Source organism: Astatotilapia calliptera, chromosome 2 (assembly GCF_900246225.1).
Source record: "Astatotilapia calliptera chromosome 2, fAstCal1.2, whole genome shotgun sequence".
Lineage (NCBI taxonomy): Eukaryota > Metazoa > Chordata > Actinopteri > Cichliformes > Cichlidae > Astatotilapia > Astatotilapia calliptera.
In genome coordinates this window covers 31,326,178-31,339,097 of record NC_039303.1, presented here as the reverse complement: position 1 = coordinate 31,339,097, position 12,920 = coordinate 31,326,178, and the positions used below count along the sequence as shown (strand labels likewise).

The 12,920-nt window shown below is 39.3% G+C and overlaps 1 protein-coding gene across 8 annotated transcripts in view; it reads right to left on the bottom strand.

Annotated features, from left to right (window-relative positions):
• ahnak (AHNAK nucleoprotein) overlaps positions 1-11,988 on the bottom strand; it is a 32,862-nt gene extending 20,874 nt beyond the window's left edge. For 5 of the 8 annotated variants that reach the window (XM_026142808.1, XM_026142835.1, XM_026142826.1 and 2 more), the window contains exons 1-5: positions 11,735-11,987; positions 4,664-4,728; positions 755-811; positions 479-635; positions 140-366 (exon numbers count right to left, since the gene is read on the bottom strand). In XM_026142808.1, coding sequence (XP_025998593.1) covers positions 140-366; positions 479-635 — 384 coding nt within the window. In that variant the 5' untranslated portion in view covers positions 755-811; positions 4,664-4,728; positions 11,735-11,987. Of the gene's footprint in view, positions 1-139; positions 367-478; positions 636-754; positions 812-4,663; positions 4,729-11,734 lie in introns of all 8 variants that reach the window. The other 3 variants (XM_026142854.1, XM_026142862.1, XM_026142843.1) reach the window with 2 other exon arrangements.
• Positions 11,989-12,920: the final 932 nt, after the last annotated feature.

Sequence of the window (12,920 nt, the reverse complement as noted above, 5' to 3'; positions counted from 1 at the left end):
ACAAACATGCAAGTGTTACAGCACACCCTGTTTTAGTCCACTAGCTTTCCTGCAGACATATGAGTGATAATGTAGTTGGTTTTTCTTTCGTTTGTTTGAGGGGCTTTTTCCCCTTTTTTGTTTTTTAAAAAGAACTTACAAGAATGATATCTGGACTGGAATCTCCAAAGCGGGTCTTTCCTTCCCATGTAAGGGTGCTGACTGGTGAACGACATGGTGTGCTCAGCGGTGAGTAGTAAGGGGATTTGTCTCCTTTGTTTTGTAGTTTCAGTCCAACCTTGTGTTTGTTCAGTGTCTTTAGTAGCTCTGCTGTTTCTTCAGAACTCATATTTTCAAAGTAGATAGTGGCACCCACAATTTGGTCACCTATGATTTAAGTGGAAGCAGCACAAAAAAACAAAAGAGCAAAAGTCAGCGTGCACATCTTACTAAACATTTCGTGAAAGCTACATATTTGAACAAAAACTGAATTTGTTACCTTCATATACTTTTCCAGACCGTGCTGCTGGTGACTCTCCTTTCACCTCCTTAACAAAGAGCTGTCCTCCACTTGTCTGTTCAATGGTCATGCCAGTTTTGTCAGCACCTTCCCAATCTGGAAAGAGTACCTCCCTTGTCTCCTCTTCGTCAGCCATCTGTAAACATAGCCATAAAAATAGCAGGTTCAACAGAAAAAAATCATAGTTAGTTGGCAAAAACTCTTTACAGCATAAAATATGGAATACTAGTCTTAAACCTTAAATTCCTAAAATACCTTGTTTTTGTTTTCTTCAATTCAAGCCTCGTTGTAGCACAAATTCTCTTTGTTTTCCTGCAAAAACAAAAGACAGACTTTGAACAAATTCTATCCACATCCCACTTTGTAAGGAGCCTGGGTTAAAAGACCCAAAAATGAACACTAGATGGTGTTAAAACTCCTTCAGACAATATAGCCTATCTAACTATAAGTGCCTTCCCTTCCCTCCAGGATGCACTACGTTTTGGAAACTTGGTTGAAGTCAGACCACTCCCTGCCCTGAGGAAACAGCCAAATCCCCTGCGTACAGATCAACTCAAACATCAATAGAAACAAAAGTGAGGGTCACAGGTACTTTATTTAAAGAAAAAAACCAAAAACACACCAAGGTGGAGAAATGTATGGTAACAAATACATCACCTAAAAGAGTTACTACTCTAATACAGATGTACAACCACAAACACTAATCTAATAGGAAAACAGTTGCACCCTTGTATAGGATCCCACATTAAGCTTGTAGTTCTGTTCAATAACAAGAGCTATGAATTCCTTTTCAGCAATTAACCATAGATTTGTTATTAATTTTTTTATCACTACAGCTGAAAGTTTTTACAAAGCTGATGACAATGATCTACCTCTTTACGCTGTAGTAGCACACATTAGGTTGGGTGAGGCCATCAGAGTACATAAGGTATACATTATACCTTCAAATAATTGCCAAATTTACCATATTTATATCACTTTAAATTAGGCCAACTGAAATTCATGCTTAGCTTTTCAACAACTGTCACTATCGCTGTTTGCAATGTAAAAAGATCATCACATCAATGATAAAGTTTGTTGACAACATTACTAGACATGTGTCCACAAACATGCTGACTGGTAATACCCACTCTCCTTTTTGGAACACAGAACCTATTGTTTTGTTAGTACCAAGCTCTCCACCACCCACTCCTCGAAATATACAAAGCTGTTCCACAATGATGTGTCTCTACCAATAGAAAGGGATTTTTATGTTGTTGTTTGTTTTTTTTTAATTCGAGAGAATGTAATGTGATTGGTGACAACACTATTGGAAGTACTTTTTGATTAATGATGTTGCACCACAAGACAGTAGCAAAGCTCTAGTACCACAGTCATTTCAGTGAGACAATCACTAAAAATGCCTACTGTAACCATTGAGGAGGATTTAACAAAGGTTCTATCGGCCAACAGAAAATGGCAAAAGCCTATTCATAGTTGTGATGAATGAAACAGGATATGAGTCACTTTGGTGATTAGTTTCCTGTGTTTATTGTGATTATGATTAAAAACAAAGATTTAAGGAATAATAACTTGGAAAAAAAATAAGACTGATAATCTTGTCTGACCTTACAAATATATGTATTTTAATGTTAATGTCAATGTGCTAGAAATAATAATATTAGCAGAAAAATTAATATAATTTTACACCACAGTCAAGAACACAGTTACCACACAGGCCACGAATCCCTTCCTCATTCACTGATACTGCCTCTCTGTTATGCAAGATAACAAGTTGCTGGAAACAAGAGGAACCTGAGACGAAGCTAAAGAAGCAACAGTTTTAAGAGGTTTTGTAATATGCATCACTTATTCAGCAGCCATATGCCACTCCTGCCATGCAGCTAAAATGCAGTGTTTCAAACAAATGAGATCGTTAGAAGAAAACAGTTCTGGTGTTTCCTGCAATGTCCAAATTAAGACTGCAGATCTAGGTGGTGCATACAGTTCTGTGTAATATGAACTATTGTCTCAGTTATTTGTAGTCTGTTGATGCCAGTCCTAGGTCACATAACAAGCCCTCTGCAAATTAACACAAGTCAATAAATAGACTGGATCTGCATGGTTGGGAATACTGAAGAAAGCATGCAATGCTTTGAGGTAAAATTAAAATTCTTTGAAAAAATAGCATTTAGCCACTGAGCATGATTATGCCGGAGAATAGGATAATGCTCATTCCAAAGGTGATTCCAGCCGCTTGCAGGTATATAAAACCTGATCTTCACTTTGTTGCTTCATCTGTCCTCCTCCCTTCTTTCTATCACATTGTGCTTTTCCGCATGGCCTCATAGTACCTTGAAACACGAATCTATCAAGACCTCAAGCTGCAACATTATATGCATCAGTTATAGTTGAAATGTGTGAAAACTGAAGGGGTAAAAAAAAACAGTACCAAAAAACACAGCTTTATTTAATTATCTTGGGTAGAGCAAATTCAAATCAGGCCAACTGATGCAGCCATTTACAAAATCTTTAAAGTGTCCTTCAGATCCCACACTCACAGCATTTGGGAGAAATCAAAGGGAATTTGTCTTCCCCATGGGCTCGAACACAGCTCATTTTGCCCGAATATATCCTGTCCTAATCCAGTCAATAAAAACAGACCCAAATAACTGACAAACCTTTCACATGATCTTGTTTTTCTCTTTTGCTAGTCTTATTGGCATTGTACAGATTACTGCTAGATGAGATAATTGTTCAGAAAAAATGTTCACAGGGGAAAAGCATAAGAAATATTATTGGGTTTATAAAAACAGGGTGGGAAGTTAAGAATGCATCCACATTCATACGCATAATCGTGGGACACAACTATCCCTTTATCCCTTCAAAGGTTTATTTTCAAGCATAATCATATAGTTTTGATAAATATTTTGATTTTGGCCTAGCACACAGGCTTACCATGTTTGAACTATTTGGGCCATTGTGTCCTAGACGTTCTGACATATTTCTGGCAGCAAGCTGTGGGGGGAAGCTGAGGCATGCAACAGAAATCAAGGGGGAATTTGAAACACACAGAAAGAGATATAAGGAAAAGAGTATGTTAAAAAAAATTAAAGTGAGGCAATTAAAAGGGGGGGGGGGTTGTTGTCAAGCTATGTTATAGAACATTAAAGAAAGGCATCCAAGCAGAACTGAAAAAGTGGGGATTCTCCTCAGAAGCTTACAAGTTCAGAGATATGCATAAGAGAATATTTGCAAAAAGTCCCTGCACTTTTTACTGTCATTACTCAACTTAATCACAATTATTAATTTCTTTGCTTATTTTAAGATAAACTTAGAAAGTAGTGTAATTAAGTATAAACTAAATTAGGAAAATTAACAATTAACCCAAAAAGACCTTATGATTATAAACATATGCCAAATGAATGAGCCCTTGTTCTTGAAATCATAGCAAATGGTCTGGGACTCCAGGAGTTGACAGTACATGACAGTCATTCAGCTCTGTATTCTTTCTCTTTCATTTCTATAACGTGCCTGAGTACCGCTGATCCAATGCCAAATACGAAGGTAGATCAACGGGCTTGTCTGTCATGTTTTATTATGGCTTGGTATGTCTGTCCAGAAGGGGATATGAGCAGCCAGCCAGACAAACAAAAGCTTCTGTTACCTCGAATGCAACCACAGAGCATTTCTGGATATGGATCATTTATACAGTATCATTGGCCTACAGATTTAACACTAATCAGTCAAAGTACTGCTAGTTTTTCCCTACACACAAAAGAAGTAAATTATCTTTGGCGGGCTCTTGACATGGTCGTTTCTCAAGAAGGGAAAAGGGACTTGAGTGAAGCAGGTGGTCACTTTGGGAGGAGGGACGGGATACCAAAAGGAGACACATGGAGCAGAAGCACCCAGGTATCAGGTTTCCACAAGGCAGGCCTTTCACAGCTGAATGACGGCGGCATGACCTTCCAGTTACGTTGGAGGCTTTGCAGCAAACATTCCAAAAGCGGTTTGCAGTCTGACCATAAAATAGATGCTGCTCTGTGGTAACACTGACTAGTTAGTGTTTGAGCAAAGTGATGGTAGTAAGAAAATTGATTTTCTTTTTCTCTCCTTTTTTTATGTAGTCTATCATAGATTTTCTTTGTATCGTTTCCAATATACTTAAGGGCACTCACTTACCTTGGATTGCTCAAGCAAAGCCAAGGAGCTTCAGTTTATTGCTTCTGTTCTTGTATTCTTGACTTCTGTTGAAAAAAAAAAACACAATTAGTATGATTTGTACACAGATTAAGTATTGCTAAGACAGCAAAGAAACCTTTGCTGCTCTCTTTTGCAATAACATTCCATGTTGCTATATAAAGTTGAGTTTCAGTCACATGCTTGACAGATGACAAAAAGCTATGCATGTCTTTTCCACATAGAAGTCCCTGCTATGTTACGAGGTGCATCTCCATATGAATGATAAAGTCAAATGCTGTGGTAGGATTCAGTACTAAGTGATGAAATTTAGCTATAGAATGTTAGCCTACACATTAAGAGATGGGAAAGGCAGAACTGAAAAAGTGGGGATTCACTTTAGAAGCTTACAAGCTTACCATACTTATGCATAAGAAAATATTTACAAAAAAGCCCCTGCACTTTTTACTTTCATGACTAGACTTAATCACAGGTATTCATTCCTTTACTTCTTTTTAGATACGTTTATAAAGTAGTCTAATGTAGTAGACTACTGATGCTGATCAATCATCACCTTAAGAGGCTTTAATAATTAACCAACAAGTAGCTGGAAGCAGTGTTGACACTGGTAAGGAAATATGTCTTTTTAAATCAATTTAACCACTTGTTTGTCTCTAAACTAGCCAAACTACAACAAGTAGGTTTGCTAGAAATTGATTAAAAATGAAGAAAATTTGGCTATAGAGGAATTCAGAGAGGAAGTATACTATTAAAAATGCTAATGCATTGATCTGCCTTAGTTTCACTGCTTCATGGAAGACTGTAAAAATATCAAACCACAACAGAAAGGCAGAAATGCGAAGCAATAATAGCAAATATAGCAGCAAAGTTTGTTGCCTAAATTGAATCTATCATTTAAATTCTGAGCATCATTCTTTACACTAAGTCAGTCTTGTGTTTGTGAAAATCAAGGCAAAGCTGAAAATGTGAGACACGTGCTGTAACTAGCCCAACATCTTACAGGTCTTATGCCAATTATTGTGTTATTGTGAAACAAAGCCCTCTTTTTGTCAGTCTCAGTACAAACAGAACCAGACTTGATGTGCGCAGAGACATGCAGCACCAGTGGGAACATGCCCTTCAGGAAAATTCTTCTTCAACCCCATCATTAACTTCCCCCTTCCCAACATTTTATGTTCAATAACCTAAACTGCTCATTACTATATTTGTGAGATGGAACAGTCAGATTTTAATACCTGTGCAATGTAACAAAGCCCCTAACAGTGATGCAAAGTTTAAAAAACGTAGTAAAGTTTGGCCTGTTTTCTGTTGCACCAATAGAATACATAGCTGAGATAAAATACCAGCCAGTAATGGGTTCGCATTACATGTGTGAAGTGAGACTTGCACCACAGCAGCTGTGTATACTCATGCCCCTGTTACTGATTCGGACTGTTATGTCACAGAATACAACAAGGTAGACTAAAGAAAATGTGACACTGTGTTTGCCTTAGTGATAAAGTTATTATATGTGTAAGCTTTTAGGTGTTGTGCTACAACGTCATGATAGAAAATGACGAAATAGGCATATCGGATTTAACAAAATCAAAATATATGAGACAGTTTGCCCCACCCTCTTTACTCAGTGTCTTGGTAAGACCACACACACATAGCACATCTGCAGGTATTTCTGGAAGATAAAATGTGGTCAACAAACAGTGAAGGAAGCAAATAAAAACACGCAGTGCCCAGAAGTACCATACCACAGTCCACGACACAGATCGTGTCGCTTTGCCTCTCGGCTTTACTTGCAGAGGGAGTAGCACAGTGCACAGCCCCACCCAGGCCTCCAGTCACACACATTCCTTGATAGAGCCCTCAGGCCAGCTGGAAGAAAGCCCAACCTCTTCTACAGTGACTAACTCCAAAGAAATGTCCTCCTTCTGACACTAACTCTAGCTTTATTTTGTGCTGCCCACCCCGCACACAGCTGGAGTGCCCACCCACCTGCAATGAGTCCACCACACACCCCCAACCTCCAGGTTCCACTCAAACAAGCAAAAATGCAACGTTAAGTCAGCAGTGCATCTGTGATGGCACCCTAAGACGTGTGTCAAATGTGCATTGAGAGGTTACATTTGTGTCTTTTGGCTTAACATGCGCTTCACTGACGCAGTAAACAGCAGCCAGCTCATCACCCCATCACTTAAAAAGAGACATGCCTCCAAACCTGGACTGTTAACTTTCATACTTTGTGTTTAAGTAGGTCAATACATTCTGGAAACTGATCAAAGCAGCTTTAGTCCGTCTACCAATTTGATTGCCAAATCCAATCAATTTAGTAATGAGAAAAGAGGAGCAATGTGACAATGATTAAGGCTCAATTTCAGAGTGTATCACACAGAGTGGAGCTCTGATAAAATTTGATTATGAGCAGATAAAAAGACCTCAGTACAGCAAGGCAGATACGGAGAGAAGACCAGTGACCTAATCAGTCTTGTTGTCAAAACAAAACAGACTCTCTTTCCCCCCCTGCTGCATTGTATTTAGACACAGCAAAAGCGAAGAAATACCAAAGAAGACAGCAGTATCTGGCCTTCAATGTTCCTTCACAAAAGCAGATAGGACGTGCACGTGTGACGTGTATAAAAGGAACGAGAGTCAAAATAATTGGTTGTTTTCTGCACTCCATAGTCCACATAGCCCTGAAGCAAACCACAAGTCCAACATAAGACTAAAGCCTGCCCACTGACGCTAACTTGGCCTGCTTCTGATTAAGCCATTGTGACTTTGGCAGGAGTCATGCACCAAATGGAAAAATTGAAGAAACTCTTAAAATCCTCCTCTCTTGCTCTTAAAAAATCAGAAATGAGGGGTTGCATTTGAAGCATACTTCAGCTTTGCCTTGATTTTCACATACTTTTTAAGCTCTGCACAGTTCTGTCATAACTGCTTGTTCTCTATTACACACCAAGACATTTAAGACCTCAGTTTTAATTTCCTCTCTCGAGGGTTCTTACAGGTTTTTTAGAGATCCTGTTCCTTTGCATTCCTATTTTTTGCATTCCTATTATTACACCAAGAACTGCCTTTGAGATTGTATATGTAACACTGTGCTATAGACAAAAAACTTGATTTGATTTGAAAAAAAAAAAGCTTATTCAAACTATTTTTTAAGATCTGTTCTGCTATTAAATGAGAAGTGATCCTGGGCTAATGCCCAACAATAGTTTCAGTGGCATGACTATCAAGCAGCTAGGATGTAAATTTTGAACTGGCATAACAAGTTAGACCAAAGAGAAGCGCCAAGTTTGAACAGATCAGCCATATAAAAAGAACATCACAAGAGGCTTACTGACACATTAAACAGGTCACGCCAAAAAATTGCCACGCTTAGTTTAACATGGCAATATATTCAGCTGCTGCTTGAATGAGAGCAAATACAAGTCCATTCACGGAACAGGGGACAAGGTTATGAGTAGGAGTTAGGTGGCAACCATAGCAGCAGAATGTATATATAGATGTGAGACTTCCTTTGCTGTAAGAACCTGAAGCATAAACAGAGCATCAGGATTGTACTTTCAATTCACACTTCTATTTAGACCACACGAGAGTTCCATCCTCGAATATCTTGTGCCAGATAAAGAAAAACCATGTTGAATGTATTTCTCAGTTTACATTCCAAGCATGGTTGCCCTGACATTTAGGGCATGTATCTCCAAGTAGTGCTTAGTAACAGATGGCTTTTGATATTTTTATATAGGAGATGTTTGGAGGAGTACTGGTGCGAGTTCTTGCTTTATCAGACAGAAATGATTCACGCCCTTTTTGAGCTCCATGCTTGGGAAGGTCCCACATTGCTAAAATCTACAGTGAAATAGTCTGAATTGCATGCAGGTGCGTGGTTGCCACAGAATTATTTGTGACTTATTGTGACTATTTCATCGCAAATTTAAAATAACTGTTTCTCAAAAACAAGACAAGCTAATGATAGGCGCTCCACAGAGAATACTGAGTACACACTGAAACATTCCAGCAGTGGGTGAGTGAGAAGGGCGTGGCTGCTGGGTGGATTGCCTAGAAAGACGTTCTGAAATTGCACACTATGGTTAAATTTTTATTTGCAACTTTAGGGAAGAAAAGTGTTGCTCATTGAAAATCTTCTCACTCTATACATTTTGCATTGTTTTATCCAACCAATATCCAGGGTGTGCGTCTACGGAGTCGTCCGGAATGCTTGGTTTCGTAATGAAAGCCAAGTGTGAAAAGGATACGCTATAGTTTGTTCGAAACCACCACGCTTTCTTTCAGCTTACTGAACACCCCCCGCCCCACCTCTTCAACCACCCGCTCAACAAACCCATGAGGAAATAGCAGAGGAAGCATGCCAGAGACCAGTTTCCTTGCATTTTATACTGGAACATATGAGTAACACCATTCCTCGCGCCTGTGCTGTCAGTCAACACTGCGAGAATACGCAGTTGCGCTGGCAGAGAACTGCGATAAGCATCTCAACACTGTCAAGGCTCCAAACTGTCATGCGGCATGCTCTTCTTCCAGTTCTTCCTACTAACGACGCTGGTTGTCACATGGGTGAGAAGAGCCGCAACATCGGAGTGAAAGAAAAAGAAAAATGTGATCAATGAAGCTTTAAAATTTCAAGGTGTGCTTTTTGGAATTCCAAGTGACCTACATTGCTAGGTGACAAAATAATGTACCCTCTGTACTGCTGCACTGGTAGACAGAGCAAGTATTTAGACAAACAGTATCCACCCCAGGCCAAGATGAGGCCCTGTTAACTGACGAGCATTTCAGCTTTGGGGCGGTTAGGAGCAGCTCTGAATGTTTGAGCAGCTGAAATATAAATCACGCTTCAAATTTATTATGTTTAAGGTCCACACCCTCTCTTGAAGCAAAACTCTACACCTGAAATATCATGTTTAGTTTGGTTATTCACACCGTATTATCACCAAGTAAAGCTAAAAACGCTAAACATAATGCCGATTAAATGACAATCACTACATTTGGCCCTTTAAGCAGCCTGTGTTATAATCAATCACCTTGACTAGAGCAATTTGAGAAATGCCACACATGTACAGCTGTGGGTCACCCAGTGTGAGTTAAGTGCACGTTGTAGAAAAGACTACGCAGAGCAGGGCAAAAATCAGCTCTCGCTAACCCTCCTCTAAAGTGACTTTTGGGTGTGGCAGGAGGGAGCTGCAGAGGACACGCAACAGCACAATGAAATTTGACTTCCAAGTGAGATTAAACAAAGGATCTTTCTGAACTCCTGATTCTCAACTTATACACCCACTTCACATAAAATATAGGCAGCACTACATGCAGTGATTCTACTTTAAACCACAGCTGAAATGATGCCATTTTAGGCTTTAAATATATTATGGGAAAGAAAATAATCCCCTGACTTTAGGGTTTCAGAAATGCCTCTTTTTCTTTTCCCCAAACGTGCAAAGTCTCAGCTCTTCCCCCTGCTCTGCCTCAAACCTGGTTTCAATTAGCTTGTCTTTCCAAACCACTACATTCCATTACTCCCCTCCTCAACCCCCTGCCCCGCCCATCCCCCCCTCACCAACTCACTCCATGACTCTCTTTCCCTGTCTTCCTCCCTTCTTCTCCCCCTGCACACCCTGGCCAGGAGCCCAGGTTGAGAGACCCATGGTAAAATAGACAAAGACAAATCTTTCTCTGCTCAAGACCTTAAAAAGTAAGTCATGAAATGCATATATGCCTCAGAGCCAAGCAGCAGTGAAAGTTTTCAACTTCATGTTGCGCAACACAAACCAAAAAGGTTTTGTTCAAAAGCTGATACATATTTAGCCAATAAACGGAAGCAGTTTGCATTTAAAAATATAATACTTTTTGTATCTCTCTCTCTATATATATATATATATATATATATATATATAGAGAGAGAGAGAGAGAGAGAGAGAGAGAGAGAGAGACCACCAACCAACAACACAGTGAATCCAGTGAAAAGACATAGAAAAAGCCATAATCATGACTTTTCTGTCTTCGCCAGCACACCCTTAGTATCCCACAAAGGACATTTAAATGTAATTTGCTGAGACCCGCTGCAAAAAACTGTCTGTAGCGTGGATGGTTTTCCTTTTTTTCACTGGCACTAAAGGGTGTGCCACTGTGAGGAGACAGCAAACAAAAAGGGAGGGAGAGAAAAAAAGAAGGGGGAGGAGAGAGGGGGGATCCACACCCAAAGTTGTTGCTGTACACTCTCATAGGGAAGTAGTAGTAACTTTTTAAACTTCCATTTCTTGGCAAACGACATTGGATTAGATAAGAGAGACATCTGAGCGATAACATCAACACTGTCAACAATCATTTCGGCACCTCTTTGATATAACTTTAAAATGTGGGTTATTAAGGTCCTGTACAAAAGAAAAAGTCCCACTCACTATGCAAAGTACATCTACACATCCACACTGCACAAAGGTGAAATAACTACACAAATGTAGCTATTCTTATTTGTTATCTCTAAGAAGGATCAAAATCATCTAAAGGCAATAAAGTATATAGCCATGAATGACTTATATGCATCTTAGTAAACTGCACAACTTCAATCTAGTCTGCATTCATGTGGTGGGTGTGTACCCACACCCTCATCTCCTGTCCTGCTCTATTTTAATTAAATATTTATCATGTATGAATGTTTTCACACAAAGTTACTGCCACTCTACATATTTACAATGAAAACAAATAACACTGTTTAGGCAAGATGCTCCTATGCAAAAACATTCCCTTAGGGGAAAATAAAAAGTCCTTGAAAAACTCTGGAGACAAGTTTTCTAGTCATATAAAACAACTCATAATAATCTTACAATGATAAACACGCTCACTGCAAGTGCCTGGTGCTATGAACAAGAATGCTGGACAGATAACTGTGACGCCTTTGCAAGTTAGTTATTTAAACTCTGGCCAAGTTGGAACGACTGATTTGTTGTCTTGCAGCAGAGTTGTTAAAGTTCAGAAACCGAAAGAACAGTTTAAAAAAAAACTTTTAACTTCAATTAAAGAAAATAAAAAAGTGTGCAGCTTTACCTGTGCGCAGCCTTAGCGCCCTAGAAGCCTCACGCCTGCTTGAGCATCCTTGAAAACTTCTCCACTTCTCCTCACTCCAAGAAAAACACTTTCACACTGTCACGCCTTCGCAGTCTGCTAGGACTCTGTCAGTCTTTTTCGATTTCTTGATCAACCAGATTTCCAGGGCGTTTTCTGCCCCCTCTCTCTCCCTCCCTCCACCGTTCTGAGTTGATTTTAACCTCTTTTTTTCTGAGTGGCTGCTAGTCTGGGCTGAGCAGAGTGGTTGGACAGGGAGCTGGGCTGGGCTCCTGGTTAGCAGAGGGAGGGGAATCCAGGGGAGGGGACCCGTGTACGGGGAGTGGTCCTTAGTGTTCATGGGACCACCCACTGCTTCACAAAGACGGTTGCAAAGACATGCAACAGGAAAAGTGAGCTCTGCTTGAAAAAAAGAACTTTCAACACTTAAATGTCAGGTTTTCAAACTCTTGTTATCCGAATGTAATCAGCACTATGTAACAAATTATTCAGGCAAGAAACTTGTACTGTTTTTATCATGATTTTTCTGTTTAAAACAGCTTTTTGCCCACTTCAGTTTTTGTTCTACAGTATAACAATGAAGTACACAGAGAAGAAGAGATGCACTCCACAAAATGGTTATCATGACAGACAATGACATCAACATGTTATTAAAACATTTACACTGCCGCACATAAACTGACACAAAGCTATCATTACCAAAATGGTTCGGGACGACGGCCTTTAGTTAAACACAAAAGGCAAGGTGTCTATTTACAAGACAGGATTTACAGAAGTCTGTCGCTTTAATGGGGCCCACCCTGTGCTAGTGAACTGCAGTAGCAATATAATTTATATTAAATAATTTTTGCATCTAATTTGGACATTAAAATGTATTCCACATTTTCACTGTGCTTTACACAGGTTGTTGTTGTTTTTAGCTCACTTTCATACGCTGAAAACTGTAGTTGCAGTAGTCATTGCTGTAATTGTCTGTGTGCTGTATGTTGAGTGTGTCACATGAAAGTTTATTTTTAGAGTGAAACTGCTAATGTTAAGCTTAAAGTCCTAGATTAATGTCAGAGTACTTCTTTTACATCCCACTGTGTTAAAAGTACTGCAAAGCCAAACACTGAACGTTATGAATTAAAACCAAAACATTCTAAATGATCATAGCTATGAAATGTTT